The sequence below is a fragment of the Oncorhynchus mykiss genome, chromosome 12 (assembly GCF_013265735.2).
Source record: "Oncorhynchus mykiss isolate Arlee chromosome 12, USDA_OmykA_1.1, whole genome shotgun sequence".
Taxonomy (NCBI): Eukaryota; Metazoa; Chordata; class Actinopteri; order Salmoniformes; family Salmonidae; genus Oncorhynchus; species Oncorhynchus mykiss.
This window is the reverse complement of record NC_048576.1, coordinates 70,115,489-70,131,450: the sequence shown is the minus strand read 5'-3', so window position 1 is coordinate 70,131,450 and position 15,962 is coordinate 70,115,489. Positions and strand designations below refer to the sequence as shown.

The following is a 15,962-nucleotide window of genomic DNA, read 5'->3' as shown; positions in this document are numbered from 1 at the left end:
TACAAACTTAAGAAGCCTTTTTAAACTTTGAATATCCTACAAGTGTGCATTTCCTGCTGTGCAGGGAAATTATCAGCAACAATGATCAAATTAAGATCCTAGCTCTGTATCTTCCTCCTCTTCTTCCTCATCCCTCCCCCTCCTCCTAATCTGGTTGAACCCAGCTCCAGGGATGAAACATGCACACAGATGTTTTATTTATGTTGGAGAATCCATCTCTCTCCCTCCTCCTAATCTGGTTGAACCCAGCTCCAGGGATGAAACATGCACACAGATGTTTTATTTATGTTGGAGAATCCATCTCTCTCCCTCCTCCTAATCTGGTTGAACCCAGCTCCAGGGATGAAACATGCACACAGATGTTTTATTTATGTTGGAGAATCCATCTCTCTCCCTCCTCCTAATCTGGTTGAACCCAGCTCCAGGGATGAAACATGCACACAGATGTTTTATTTATGTTGGAGAATCCATCTCTCTCCCTCCTCCTAATCTGGTTGAACCCAGCTCCAGGGATGAAACATGCACACAGATGTTTTATTTATGTTGGAGAATCCATCTCTCTCCCTCCTCCTAATCTGGTTGAACCCAGCTCCAGGGATGAAACATGCACACAGATGTTTTATTTATGTTGGAGAATCCATCTCTCTCCCTCCTCCTAATCTGGTTGAACCCAGCTCCAGGGATGAAACATGCACACAGATGTTTTATTTATGTTGGAGAATCCATCTCTCTCCCTCCTCCTAATCTGGTTGAACCCAGCTCCAGGGATGAAACATGCACACAGATGTTTTATTTATGTTGGAGAATCCATCTCTCTCCCTCCTCCTAATCTGGTTGAACCCAGCTCCAGGGATGAAACATGCACACAGATGTTTTATTTATGTTGGAGAATCCATCTCTCTCCCTCCTCCTAATCTGGTTGAACCCAGCTCCAGGGATGAAACATGCACACAGATGTTTTATTTATGTTGGAGAATCCATCCCTCCCCCTCCTCCTAATCTGGTTGAACCCAGCTCAAGGGATGAAACATGCACACAGATGTTTTATTTATGTTGGAGAATCCATCTCTCTCCCTCTCTCTCTCTTCCCCCTGTGTCTGTCTTTCTGTGTGTGTGACTGAGTGTGAAATACATGCTAAACAGTACCTCTGAGGAGTCCCCTCCCCTGTAGGGTGTAGAGTACAGGTGTCAAGAGTACAGCATCGCCCCCTCCCTCCCCTCCCCACCCCTCCCTATCCACCCTCTCTTCCTCTTTCCTCCCTCATACTGTGATGACAGCTTCCTCTCCTCCCTCTCTCTGACTCTTCTCGACTGAGACTCATCTGAACTGGCCTCCTGGCCTGCTACTCTGCTCCAGTCTCAGGGGCTTTACTGTTGTTTCCACTGGGAGTCACAACTGACTAGTATGCTCTTCTATCATTGTTGCCATTCTTAGTAGCAGCTGTACTAATTGTATTCGTTTTAGTGGTGGTATTTGTTCCGAATCCACAATCATTGTTATTCCCATACAGTAATTACGATAATAATCAGTGGGCCTAAGGACCAGTAATCTCATAGCAGATGCTGTTGTTGTGCCACTGGGCACCTGGTGCCTCCAACCCACTGGTAATCATAGGGCTCAGGTGCAAGAGATTTCTCCTCTTAGAAATGCCTCCTCTCCATCCCATTTGAACCCTTTCACATGCCTAGCACAGCTCCATGGTGGCCTCAAGTTCACAATTTAACCCTCTGGTCACCTCCAAAACACATTTGTAGACACTTCCATCGGCATCCAACCAACCCTTAGCCACTTGCAAACTCCAGTTCCCTTGCCAGCACCCCCGGCCTCCCTTCTCCCCTCTGTCAGCCTGCCCTAGAGAGCAATCTCCCTGTCTCCTGGACCCTCCCTCTCTCTGTCCGTCCATCAGTCACACCAGTCAGTCCGTTCCGCTCTGAGGGTGTTCTGTACTCTCCTATTCATTTGTTTGTTTGGCAGAGAGAGAGAGAGAAAGACATAAAGAGCGAGAGAGGAAGAGAGAGAGAGGGAAACAATTAGAGAGAGACAGAGAGAGAGAGAGAGAGAGGTGGGTAGAGAGAAAAAAAAGAGGGGGAGAAAAAGAGAGAGAGAGCTAGCCGCTTCTCCTCATGCTGTTTTTATCTCCATTGGCTGTCGGACATCACCTGGGTGGGAACACTCCACTGCAGGTTGGCAGAGCTGCTCCTAATTGACGCTAGTCGCTTGGAAGAGAGGAGGAAGAAGAGGAGGAGAAGGAAGTAGCTTTAGTGAATCATATTGGTGTTGTTCCTCCTGTCAGTCATCCACTATCAGTTGTCAAAAGTGAGAATAAAACTTTACTGTATAGTTTCAAGTAAACTGAGTATCATGTAGGTTTGATGCTTCTATAGTGTGATGATGTGTAGTACATTTCATATCCACTGGGTTATGTCCAATGATATTCCCAATCAAAACAAATCCAGCACATACTGTAGTAGAATAGGGTTTGTCATACAGAACAATACGTAACCAAAGAGAATACGAGGAACACACGCTCACCCGTCAGTCCAGAGAAGTAACAGTTTGTGGCCGTTTGAAACACACACATCCTCCCCCCCTGCCGGGGACTGATTGGACAGTAAAGGTGAACATTAAAAGACAGTCACACCTAGACATGCATTGATCACCGCTGTCTGCATGCTGGAGAGGGACAGAAGAGGAACTCCACATAGAGACTCGCTCAACAGTGTTTGTGTTTGCCAGAGAACAGTATGTGTGTTTGTAGCAGTTTGTTGATGTGTATAGCTGTGCGTATGTAGCTAATGGATAGACATGGATTTCACCTTTAGACATTTCTGGATTCGACTATGTCTTCATCCAAATAGAACAGTGTGCTTGCATTCTTCTCTCTGATTGCTAGTTGTATTAGGCTGACACGGTATGAGGAAGCCTGCACTCCAGGACTCCAGTCGTTCCTCATGTAAAAGCTGGTTCAACTGTCATAGAGAATTACTATCCATCTCAATGCATGGCAGAGCTCTATCTCCCAGGTGACACATTTCTCAATATTCCGGACATCTTCCCCCTCCCGCCTCGTGTCTCCTGCCCTCCCTGTCACACTGTCCCACTGTGCCCACCTCTTCCGCCACCCCCGCCACTTCTGCCCACTACACCACTCTGTCTCTGACAGCATGCCACCATACAGATCCTGCATGTTAATTAATGCCCGCCCGCGACTTTGCCCGCCTGCACCGCCCTCCTCCTCGTCCGTGGTCCCTTGTGTGCTGCTCTACCCTACACACACAATCACTCACGAACACACACACTCTGGGGCCAGTTATCAGCGGCCCAGCAGCGGAGTGGAGGGCTACAGAGGATGTAATTTCACTGGAGTGGAATGTGACAGCTTGACCTTCTCATCTCTCCAGGGCCCCATCCTCATCACCATAGATACCTGGCTCCGCCGGGCTCCGCCGGGCACCGCGCTACACCCATATAGCCGTATTATTATCAACACCACTACCATCACTTCTATACTCCCCCTCCGATATCAAACAATCACGGTTGGAACTCATTTGCCCATCATAGTCAAGAGGAGCCCAAACACAACTCCACCATGGTGACTTCTCTAAGCCGTCACAGAGAGCCATTATGCCCTGTGGAGTTTCATCGAGCCTGGGTTAGACTAACTCAACTCTGTCCCGGGTGAGGCTTGCTGTGGATGTTGAGAATGTTGCGTCTAGTGTTTGGTCTTATACAATCTGACGCCTGTTGCTGGGTGCTTGTGTAGAGTAGTGGATATGCCTGGACTCACATTCTGACTGAACAGCACTCCTCTGCCGAAGATCCTGATCTCACTAGCAGTCCTGTTTCATAATGCTCTCTATCTCCCGCTGAAGGGCAATGGGCTGTGTCATGGCTGGAGAATCTAAAGCAGAGAGCCAGCCTCTCTCATTAGCCCTGCCTCTCTCATGCTTGTGTCGGCTATATGGTTGACACAGTGGTTGGCATGTGGTTGGCAGGGCTAGTAGGCTGGTACAGCTGCCCTCCAAACCCACAGTCTGCCATGAGAACTGTGGTCTTGTACACTACACTCAAGGACACCTTAGGCTAGCCGTGCTCATCCCTGGAACCTCTACTGAGCAGCTGAGGGACAGAGGAGAATCTTCTCTAGCACCGGAGTCTGTGGAGGAAATGCACTTGATTCCAAACTCCTCTTGTGGCTTCTGACGTTCTGTGTGTACCCCGTATAGTCTATCTGCTCCTAACACACTTCACCATCACCATCTCTCTGTTCACACCAACAACATCCTCTTCAACTCAGCGCCAGTCTGCCCGCCCGCCTCATACCACCACAAGAGTACAGAGAGAAGGAGGGTGAAGAGCAACAAGATGGAGGTAGAGAGAGGAAAGTCAGAGATTAGATGGAGACACCGATTGGGGGAGAGAGAGAGAGAGAGCAGAAGGAGGAAGGATGGAAGGAGGGAGGTGAGCAGAGAGAAGGGAGAGATGGAGGAAGGGGTAGAGGGAAAGCAAGGGAGCGATTGAATGGTGTAATTAAGTTCCTGATAGCACTCTGGGTGCTTTGGCCAGGCTCCAGTAGAGCTTAGCACTACACCAAGACTCTTCAGCCTGCTCTCCTCTCCTGCCTTTAGAGGAACACACACACACACAAAGTTAAACACACTCACACCGCACAAACACACAGACACATGGTTTCTAGCTCACTCTGTCACACACAAACACACAAACACACGAACACACAAACTCAGTCCATGTAAATTTGAACACACAGAGAGACACACACACTCAGCGCTGGCAGGCTTCACACAATTGCACTAAGGCGAAAGACAAAGGAGAGAGGGAGAAGCGACAGATGAATATGAGCAACTGTCACTCAGATCAGGCACACTCATAGCTGCAATGACATACACGTACACATATTACACACACACTGCTGCAATGACATACACACATTACACACACACTGCTGCAATGACATACACACATTACACACATTACACACACACTGCTGCAATGACATACACACATTACACACATTACACACACACTGCTGCAATGACATACACACATTACACACATTACACACACACTGCTGCAATGACATACACACATTACACACATTACACACACACTGCTGCAATGACATACACACATTACACACACACTGCTGCAATGACATACACACATTACACACATTACACACACACTGCTGCAATGACATACACATACACACATTACACACACACTGCTGCAATGACATACACACATTACACACACACTGCTGCAATGACATACACATACACACATTACACACACACTGCTGCAATGACATACACACATTACACACACACTGCTGCAATGATATACACACATTACACACACTGCTGCAATGACATACACACATTACACACACACTGCTGCAATGATATACACACATTACACACACACTGCTGCAATGACATACACACATTACACACACACTGCTGCAATGACATACACACATTACACACACACAGCTGCAATGACATACACATACACACATTACACACACACTGCTGCAATGACATACACACATTACACACACACTGCTGCAATGACATACACATACACACATTACACACACACAGCTGCAATGACATACACATACACACATTACACACACACTGCTGCAATGACATACACACATTACACACACACTGCTGCAATGACATACACACATTACACACACACTGCTGCAATGACATACACATACACACATTACACACACACAGCTGCAATGACATACACACATTACACACACACTGCTGCAATGACATACACACATTACACACATTACACACACACTGCTGCAATGACATACACATACACACATTACACACACACAGCTGCAATGACATACACATACACACATTACACACACACTGCTGCAATGACATACACACATTACACACACACTGCTGCAATGACATACACACATTACACACACACTGCTGCAATGACATACACATACACACACATTACACACACACTGCTGCAATGACATACACACATTACACACATTACACACACACTGCTGCAATGACATACACATACACACATTACACACACACTGCTGCAATGACATACACACATTACACACATTACACACACTGCTGCAATGACATACACACATTACACACACACTGCTGCAATGACATACACACATTACACACACACTGCTGCAATGACATACACACATTACACACACACTGCTGCAATGACATACACACATTACACACACACTGCTGCAATGACATACACATACACACATTACACACACACTGCTGCAATGACATACACACATTACACACACACAGCTGCAATGACATACACACATTACACACACACTGCTGCAATGACATACACTAACACACATTACACACACACTGCTGCAATGACATACACACATTACACACACACTGCTGCAATGACATACACACATTACACACACACAGCTGCAATGACATACACACATTACACACACACTGCTGCAATGACATACACATACACACATTACACACACACTGCTGCAATGACATACACACATTACACACACACAGCTGCAATGACATACACACATTACACACACACTGCTGCAATGACATACACATACACACATTACACACACACTGCTGCAATGACATACACACATTACACACACACAGCTGCAATGACATACACACATTACACACACACAGCTGCAATGACATACACATACACACATTACACACACACAGCTGCAATGACATACACATACACACATTACACACACACTGCTGAAATGACATACACATACACACATTACACACACACTGCTGAAATGACATACACACATTACACACACACTGCTGCAATGACATACACACATTACACACATTACACACACACTACTGCAATGACATACACATACACACATTACACACACACTGCTGCAATGACATACACACATTACACACACACTGCTGCAATGACATACACACATTACACACACACTGCTGCAATGACATACACATACACACATTACACACACACAGCTGCAATGACATACACAGACACACATTACACACACACTGCTGCAATGACATACACAGACACACATTACACACACACAGCTGCAATGACATACACACATTACACACACACTGCTGCAATGACATACACACATTACACACACACTGCTGCAATGACATACATATACACACATTACACACACACTGCTGCAATGACATACACACATTACACACACACTGCCATGATCTATTTTATACAAACACACGTACACATTGCATATAATTCACTCCTTCTAAAACTTCACAGAAATATCCCCCCCCCCCCCTACACACACACACACACACACACACACACACACACACACACACACACACACACACACACACACACAGAGCAGCCAGTTTCCCTCCCAGCTTATCTTTAATAGCTTCAAGTCCTCTGCTGCCTCCCCCTCTCTGTACAGTCTGTCTGATGTGGTAGGTTTATACTAGCTGCTTCTGGCTGGCTGGCTGGCTGGCTGGCTGGCAGCAGAATCACTCCTCTCTTATCAGCATGTGTGTGTGTGTGTATCTCTCTCTCTCTCTCTCTCTTTCTCTCATGCTCTTTCTCTTTCTCTTCCTCTCCCCTTCTCTCTCTATCTCTCTTTCTTTCTCTCATGCTCTCTCTCTTTCTCTTCCTCTCCCCTTCTCTCTCTATCTCTCCCTTTTTCTCTATAACCAACCAGGGCCTTGTCACTATTCTGCTGCGTGACAATACTGAAATTCCATTAGGGTGACATTTATCCATCAATTTAAGGGTCAGGGTTCAACCCAGGTGACCATGAAGTGTTGGACTACACAGGGGTGGAGTAGTCAACCTTTTCCAAATAGTGCTCCATCATTGTATTTTTCACCGTTTAGCCACTCAATGGGATGTCTGGTGTGGCTGTAAATGTGTGATTGATACATATAAATGATCACCTTGACCTGGCTCCTCCCTCCATCAGGGAGAGTGACATTACTCTTGTAGTCGTTTCACAAAGCCGTCATCGCGGAACCGTTATCTAAGAGACAATATGCGCTGTTAAAATAACACCAGCTTATTTTCCCATTTGCACTGTCCGCTCAGGTTAAACGTCGGCCAGCTGAGCAAGAAAGAAAGAGAGAGAGAGAGAGAGAGAGAGAGAGAGAGAGAGAGAGGGGAGGGGGGGGGGGGGGGGTTGCAAGCAACCAACCCCTCATCTCTGCATTCCCCTTCCCTCGCCTCCTTCGGGCCACGCCGAGCAGCAGATCAATATGGGTTTTAATTGAGGAGCATGTGTATCATTCTTCCTTAGTTGCAGTAGTTGGGATCTGTTGGGATTTGTCCCCGAGGATTACAAAGAGAGAGCGACAGAGACTGGGAAATAGGGCCGAATATATAGCAGTCGCTTCTTTTAGTTGTGTTTGTTTAAACTCCCGGAGCGGAGCATATGAATCTTGTGCGTCGTTGCATGCACTTCTTTTCTGGGGATACCGCGTAATATTTACGCGCTGTGAAACACCGAGCTGGAGCGAAGTCTATTCGGTCCTGGACGCACGATGCTGATCGGTAAGTCTCGAGTTTTTTACCTTTTTTATTCAGAAAGCGCGCTGATGTGGCTTCGAGGGTCCGCTTTCGGTTCTTTAGTTTCTGGAGACGTGTAGCCCACGGACGGGCATATAGAACACCTGACTCGAGCACTGGTCGGTTTAGCCTTTTTAAACATACGTGAATTTTATATAAATTATGACAATGTTTTATATAAATATAGCTTTGTAAGTTGTACGCACTAGCGGCAAGACCAGTGCGCAGTTGAATTCTCAAATATGTATGAGGGACAGTCAAATTCAGACGCAGATTAATGTGAAGTGTTGGGTGGTAACTGTAGTCTATGGAATTTATTTGTTTGTACACAAGTGGAATATTTGTCTTGCCAGACCATTGGAAGTGTAGGATACCGCAGCGACCCGAAGATTGCGCACAATGATCCCGTAAAATCTCCTTCAAGTTCGGAGTTGTGGATCATCGGTGACGTTAAGCCTGCATCATATGTATTCCTTCTATTAACAGTTAAAATGTGAGTTTTCGTTCAAATTTGACATGCTATCGAAAGTAGACTACCGATCCCTTTTGGGACAAACTCTTAGGCTGCCGCAGAATGAATCCCATTTTTGGAATGATATTTATATTTGAACATTTCTCATGTGATTTATCTTCAAGGACGAATCCAGTGTATACCAAACTTTATATTCAACAAATATGAATGTATCTGCTGTTTTGATGTTGAGCTTGAGTTGATCTCTCCTCAACTTGCCGGGTGCGTAGGCTATCGGTCTCATACCTGTGAATGCTTGAATTAAATATATACAGAAAGCGCTCCGTTAATGCATTTGAAAAACCACGCGGCTCCTTGTTGGTTAACTCTAATAACGTCATTATTCATGTTAGACCTTAGAAACGAAATCTGAAAGTGAATGATTGCCTTAATTAAAGACGGTCCTCTCCGGGATTCTGCATCTTCAATGCTGCTGGGGGGGGGGGGGGGGGGGGGGGTTGGTCTCTCAACGACTCACAGTCGCTTCAACTATATACTTTTTTTCCTATACTGTGGAATAGGCTATTGCAATAGGTTAATCAATTTCGTTTATATTGTCAATAATAATTGATGGACATCTTACATTTTGTAATTTAAGATATAGATTTAGTATATATTTATCGATTGTCTGCATAGTATTGAGGATTTTTACTTTGAGAAAGACAAATAGGCTACTAAATAGACAGCAAATCATTGATCAACACACACTGGCCAATTTGCATTGTGGGGTATCACACCATTAAGCAATCACTAAAGCCTATTATAGAAACTGCCCTCTATACATAGGAGCCACCTGCCCTCTATACATAGGAGCCACCACCTGCCCTCTACACATAGGAGCCACCTGCCCTCTACACATAGGAGCCACCTGCCCTCTATACATAGGAGCCACCTGCCCACTATACATAGGAGCCACCTGCCCACTATACATAGGAGCCACCTGCCCTCTATACATAGGAGCCACCTGCCCTCTATACATAGGAGCCACCTGCCCTCTCTACATAGGAGCCACCTGCCCTCTCTACATAGGAGCCACCTGCCCTCTCTACATAGGAGCCACCTGCCCTATTTATGTTCCTTATAGGCCAAGGTTACAGGAACATTGCAGCAACCTTGACTGGTTGTCTTACTGCTCTCCTCTGGATCTCATCACGGTTGACTCTGAGAAACTGAAACAAGATTTATGACCCTATCAGTCCACTCTAAAATGGAGGACTTTGCCATTTGTTCTAAACTTGATCCTGCAACCCATGACAACGTTGAGGCAGTCTGTGTATTGGTAGTGGGGTTGTGTGAGGGGTGTGAGAGAGAGGACAGACAGATGTACTGTATGGCCGAGTACACTGCAGTGCTATAGGCTACACTGCCTTGTAGAATTATGGCCACTAACCTAAAACTGCTCTGCTGCCATTTTACTGCCCTGACAGAGTCCCAACTGGAATGTATGTGTCCTATATGACATCAACTCTGTCTCTGCATGTATCAGGCACGGAGCCCAACAGAAAGAGAGAGATGGAGAGAGAGAGAGTGAGAGAGAGACAGAGAGAGAGACACACACGCACTGACACACACACGCACTGACACACACACACACTGACACACACACACACACACACTCACAGACACACACTCACAGACACACACTCACAGACAAACACTGACACACAAACACTGACACACACACACTGACACACACACACACACTGACACACACACACTGACACACACACACTGACACACACACACTGACACACACACACTGACACACACACACTGACACACACACACTGACACACACAAACACTGACACACACAAACACTGACACACACATACACGAACACTGACACACACATACACGAACACTGACACACACACACACACACACACACACACACACACACACACACACACACACACACACACACACACACACACACACACACACACACACACACACACACACACACACACACACACACAGGGCCCCCTCCAGGGCTGATGGATCTGTCTTTAACTGAGATTGCGGGGTGCTCACATATCCCAGCACTAGCTCTTAAAATGGCTTCGGTAAAACGCGCTGATGACTCCTGAAAATGGTTACCATTAGCATTTCTCCAGATCTTTATTCCTGTTCGTAATGCCTTCGTGGCAGGCCTACAGGGGAGACAGATGCATGTGGAGCACAAAGCTGCCAAGGAGATGTATGGTGGAGTATTTAGGAGGTCTATTTTACTGTTCTGTTCTCACCTAGACCCTCACCCTCTAGCATCGGTCAAGTCATAAACTGAAATCACCCCAACCATCAGACTGTGGTGCATAAAAACACAGGCACTTTTCAGACACAGTTTGGTGGGGCACAGCGGGATCTCTCTCTCTCTCACACACACACACACACACACACACACACACACACACACACACACACACACACACACACACACACACACACACACACACACACACACACACACAGTTCCTTGTGGATATACTGACTGTCCAATGACATCACCATGGTCTTGTGTGAGTGAGGAAAGGTTTGTGGTCTGACTGTGTGACCCTCAACCCACCCCATACCTGTTCTCCCACCTTACCCCCAGGCTGCAGAAGGCCTGATTATAGCCCTGCCTGTCAGTGCCTTTGGGAGGAGACTCTTTCCTTTCTTCTCCTCGGCTGCTCTTATCTGTGGGATCAGGGAAACGGGAGGGAGCTGAAAGGACAGGGTTAATGTGTGGTCAACAGGGGCCCAGACCGGGGCTAGGCCAGGCTAGGGGTAATTACAGGGTAGGGTTACCCTCTGGATGGATAGATGGGTGGATAGATTGGTGGGTGGGATAGATAGATAGATAGATAGATAGATACATTTGGTCGCACCCTGACTGACAGGGTTGTGAACAGAACATAAACATGCCCATATTTACATCCTGTCTTTAGAATGGATGCCTGAGCCATATCAAATCAAATTGTATTTCTCACAGTGAAATGCTGACTTACAAGTCCTTAACTGACAATGCAGTTTTTAAGAAGAAAAAAAAAAAAGTAAGAGATAAGAATAACAAATAATTAAAGAACAGCAGTAAATAACAATAGCGGGGCCTAATACAGAGTCAATGTGCAGGGGGCACCTCGACACAGGTACCCCTGCACATTGACTCTGTATATAGCCCCGCTATTGTTATTGACTAAATCCATGTCATTTTCAGTGTTATTGTAATCCACAGTACACCCATTTTACATTGACGTTTGAGTCATTTAGCAGACGCTCTTATCCAGAATGACTTACAGTTAGTGCATTCATAAGTGCATTTAAAAGTCTTGTGTTATGAATGTGCTTTACACAATCATGGCTATAGACAGTGATATAATCTATGATGGACATTTCCAGGCATAGGCTACTTGTGTTCCATAGTCCAGTCCATTCTGTTCTGTTCCCAGGCAGGCAGGCGGTGTGGAAGGCCAGTCTGTCTGTAGCGTTGGGTAATTGCATGACTGTTTGATGTCCCCAGGTGTTCATGGTGTAAATCAGTGGAGCTAATTAAAAGGCTGTGAAGTTGGACTGAAGAAAAATAAGAGTTTGTCTGAATGCCATAGTTCACTTCTCACCAACTTCCCTCTCCGAGCTCTCACATCGTCATACTCCACATACTAACATCACAGGGTATGTGACGTGGTATTTGTGGCCTGTGTGGCTGTGTGTGTGTGTGTGTGTGTGTGTGGTAAGGCAGCCGTAGACAGTTGGTTTTCCTGGACAGCATGGACAGAGACATGGACAGAGGCTGAGGCAGGGACATGGACAGAGGCTGAGGCAGGGACAGAGGCTGAGGCAGAGACATGGACTGAGGCTGAGGCAGGGACATGGACAGAGGCAGAGACAGGGACATGGACAGAGGCAGAGACAGGGACATGGACAGAGACAGGGACATGGACAGAGGCTGAGGCAGGGACATGGACATGGGCAGAGGCAGAGACAGGGACATGGGCAGAGGCAGGGACATGGGCAGAGGCAGAGACAGGGACATGGGCAGAGGCAGAGACAGGGACATGGGCAGAGGCAGAGACAGGGACATGGGCAGAGGCAGAGACAGGGACATGGGCAGAGGCAGAGACAGGGACATGGGCAGAGGCAGAGACAGGGACATGGGCAGAGGCAGAGACAGGGACATGGACAGAGGCTGAGGCAGAGACAAGGACATGGACAGAGGCTGAGGCAGAGACAAGGACATGGACAGAGGCAGAGACAGGGACATGGACAGAGGTTGAGGCAGGGACATGGACAGAGGCTGAGGCAGGGACATGGACAGAGGCTGAGGCAGAGACAGGCGTGATGAATGGATTTTCTGGACCTCCCGTCTCCTCCATCCCTCATGGTTGCCTTGGCAGTGGCAGCTCTCCAACTCTCCAGTTCATTATGACTTAACCCAGCTCCACCTGCCTTGTAGGGCCAGCACACTATGCACACAGAGAGACAAAATATACAGGACACATCCTACCTCACCCTCTATGCTATTCCACCTCCTGATCTCCCAACCCTCCTACACACACACACACACACGTTTAGTTCTTCTATCCTATTGGGGACCTTAAATTAATTTCCTTTGAAAATTATATTTTCCCTAACCCTTACTATAACCCTAACCCTAATTCTAAACCTATGTCCTAAACCTAACCCCTTACCCTAATTGTAACCCTAACCCTAACCCCTAAGCTTAAAATGTCCTCATGGGTATGTGGGAAATGTCCCCTCGAGGGAGACTTTTCCTCCTTTTTACTATCCTTGTGGAGACATTTGGGGATATTAGGTCCCCAGAAGGATAGAATAACCAACCAATACACACACACACACACACACACACACACACACACACACACACACACATAAACCAGGCTATCCTACCTCCATCACTCCAGGGGCCTTGCCCTGCTCTGTATGCCTCATGGTTGTGTATGGACAGGGGGTGAGCTGGGTAGGAGCTGATTCCCAACCCCCTTTATCCAGTTAGAGCCCCCAGGTCCAGGTGCTGCTCTCTCTCTCTCTGTATCTAATGCCTGGCTGCATCTCTTTGTCATCCCTCCTAACACGACACGGAGTTACTTACCTTGTTAGTCCCAGCAGAGATGCATGCTGGGTGATGTTTTCCTATGCTCTGATGGATCTGGGGGATGGCGGTGGGGTTGTATAGTTGAGTCAACTAATGATGGCCCTGCAGGGGCTTTAAAGCCAGGCTATGTTCTCTCCCTATTTTTCTCTTCTTATTGAGTGTTTCTTAGTGTTGTTTAGTGCGTCATACATCTGTATGTGCCCATGAGTGTGCTCTTTTTCCATGTGTGTGTGTGTGTGTGTGTGTGTGTGTGTGTGTGTGTGAGCCCCTCTGGCCCGGTTCCACTGCGGGGCTCTGCCACAGTGTGTGAGTGACAGTCATTACAGTGAAGTGACAGTGTGGGCTTGATTGGCCTGCCTGCTGAAGTGACGTGATGATGACTGTGTGTTAGGTACTGGGGGAGGCTGGGGGGAGGGCTTATGGGAGGCATATGGGGAGCCCAGCAGGGGATCTGACAACATTAAAAATGTTCCCTGGAACAACAGTGCTGAATGCTGAACACCAAAGGCACTCCACTTAGCCCCTAATTCTCCAAGGCTAAAAATGATAAACAACTCAGCCTATTACTGTGTGTGTGTCGTGCATATAGGCTACCCTTTTCATTTGTGTTATATGCCTGAGTGTGTGTGTGTGTGTGTGTTTGCACAACCTCTTGTCAGCTGCCGTCTCCTAGAGGCAGCTTGCTCTTTTAAAGTGAAGAGGGGGACTCGTCCTCCACTTGACTTTGAGACATTTAGTTAGAGGAGGAACAGAGAGGACAGACCTTGACAACAGACGAGAGAGAGAATTTGTCTTTCTTTCTCTTCCAATGTGTTTCTTGGTCATCACACCAGGCAGTCTAACTTCCCCGACCCTTAAAGATTGGGGGCGTACCATCAAAACCAGGGAGGTCAGCCATCACGACCATGTGGGTATCTCTCAGGCACTGACCTGGAATACTCCGGGGTCCACTGCACAAAATAGAGTGCAGCTTGTGTGTAAATGACGGTAGCCACCAGTATGCACAGGCACACTGGTTGTGTCCCAAATTGCATCCTATTCCCAATATAGTGCACTACTTTTGGCCAGAGCCTAATGGGCCCTGGTCAAAAGTAGTGCATTACATAGGGAATAGGGTGCCGTTTGGGACTCATGAACTGGTGGATCTGTTAGCTTTGTTAGCTGTTTGACTGCTCACCTCAGCTTGCCTGTACTGGCTCTGTAATCTCAGGAGTATTTATTTAACAGCCCACTGCGCTCTGGATTAATTAGACCTGCGGTGAATTAAATGTTTTGCCCTGGTCCTCTACCCACACCACACAGACACTACCCAGCTAGCACACACCGTTCTGAGAACCATATAGTCCTTATTTGCAAATGTCAGTATTTCAGGATAACGTTTTCTGAACGTTTCCTTATGGTTCTATTTCAAGTCATGTTCTCAAAACATTAAGAGAACTTTCCATAAAAACCACAAGAAAACATGACTAAAGTTCAAAGAATGTTATTTAAAAACATATAGATTCCGTTCTCAGCATGAGCAAAACTCTATCCTCCATCTTGTTAAATGTGTTCAGGTGTGTTGGCCGCGCCCACACACCTGATCTTAACGAGTGCTTGTTTCCTTTGAAATTGGGCCTGTTTGAATAGACTCAAATGAACAGCTTTGTATGAGTTTTTAAAAAGCATTCTAGCTCCATCCTGGTGGCACAGTGGACTAATTCCATGAATAGAGAACAGATG

The 15,962-nt window shown here is 46.6% G+C and overlaps 1 protein-coding gene across 3 annotated transcripts in view; it reads left to right on the top strand.

Moving 5' to 3' along the window:
- Nucleotides 1–15,962, top strand: part of znf385c (zinc finger protein 385C) — a 203,632-nt gene that overhangs the window by 128,406 nt on the left and 59,264 nt on the right. The window contains exon 1 of one of the 3 annotated variants that reach the window (XM_036938247.1): nt 8,234–8,617. The exons of the other annotated variants lie outside the window; for them this stretch is intronic. Within the exon in view, the coding sequence (XP_036794142.1) occupies nt 8,608–8,617 (10 nt within the window). The 5' untranslated portion in view covers nt 8,234–8,607. Of the gene's footprint in view, nt 1–8,233; nt 8,618–15,962 lie in introns of those variants that run through there. 3 annotated transcript variants of the gene reach the window in all.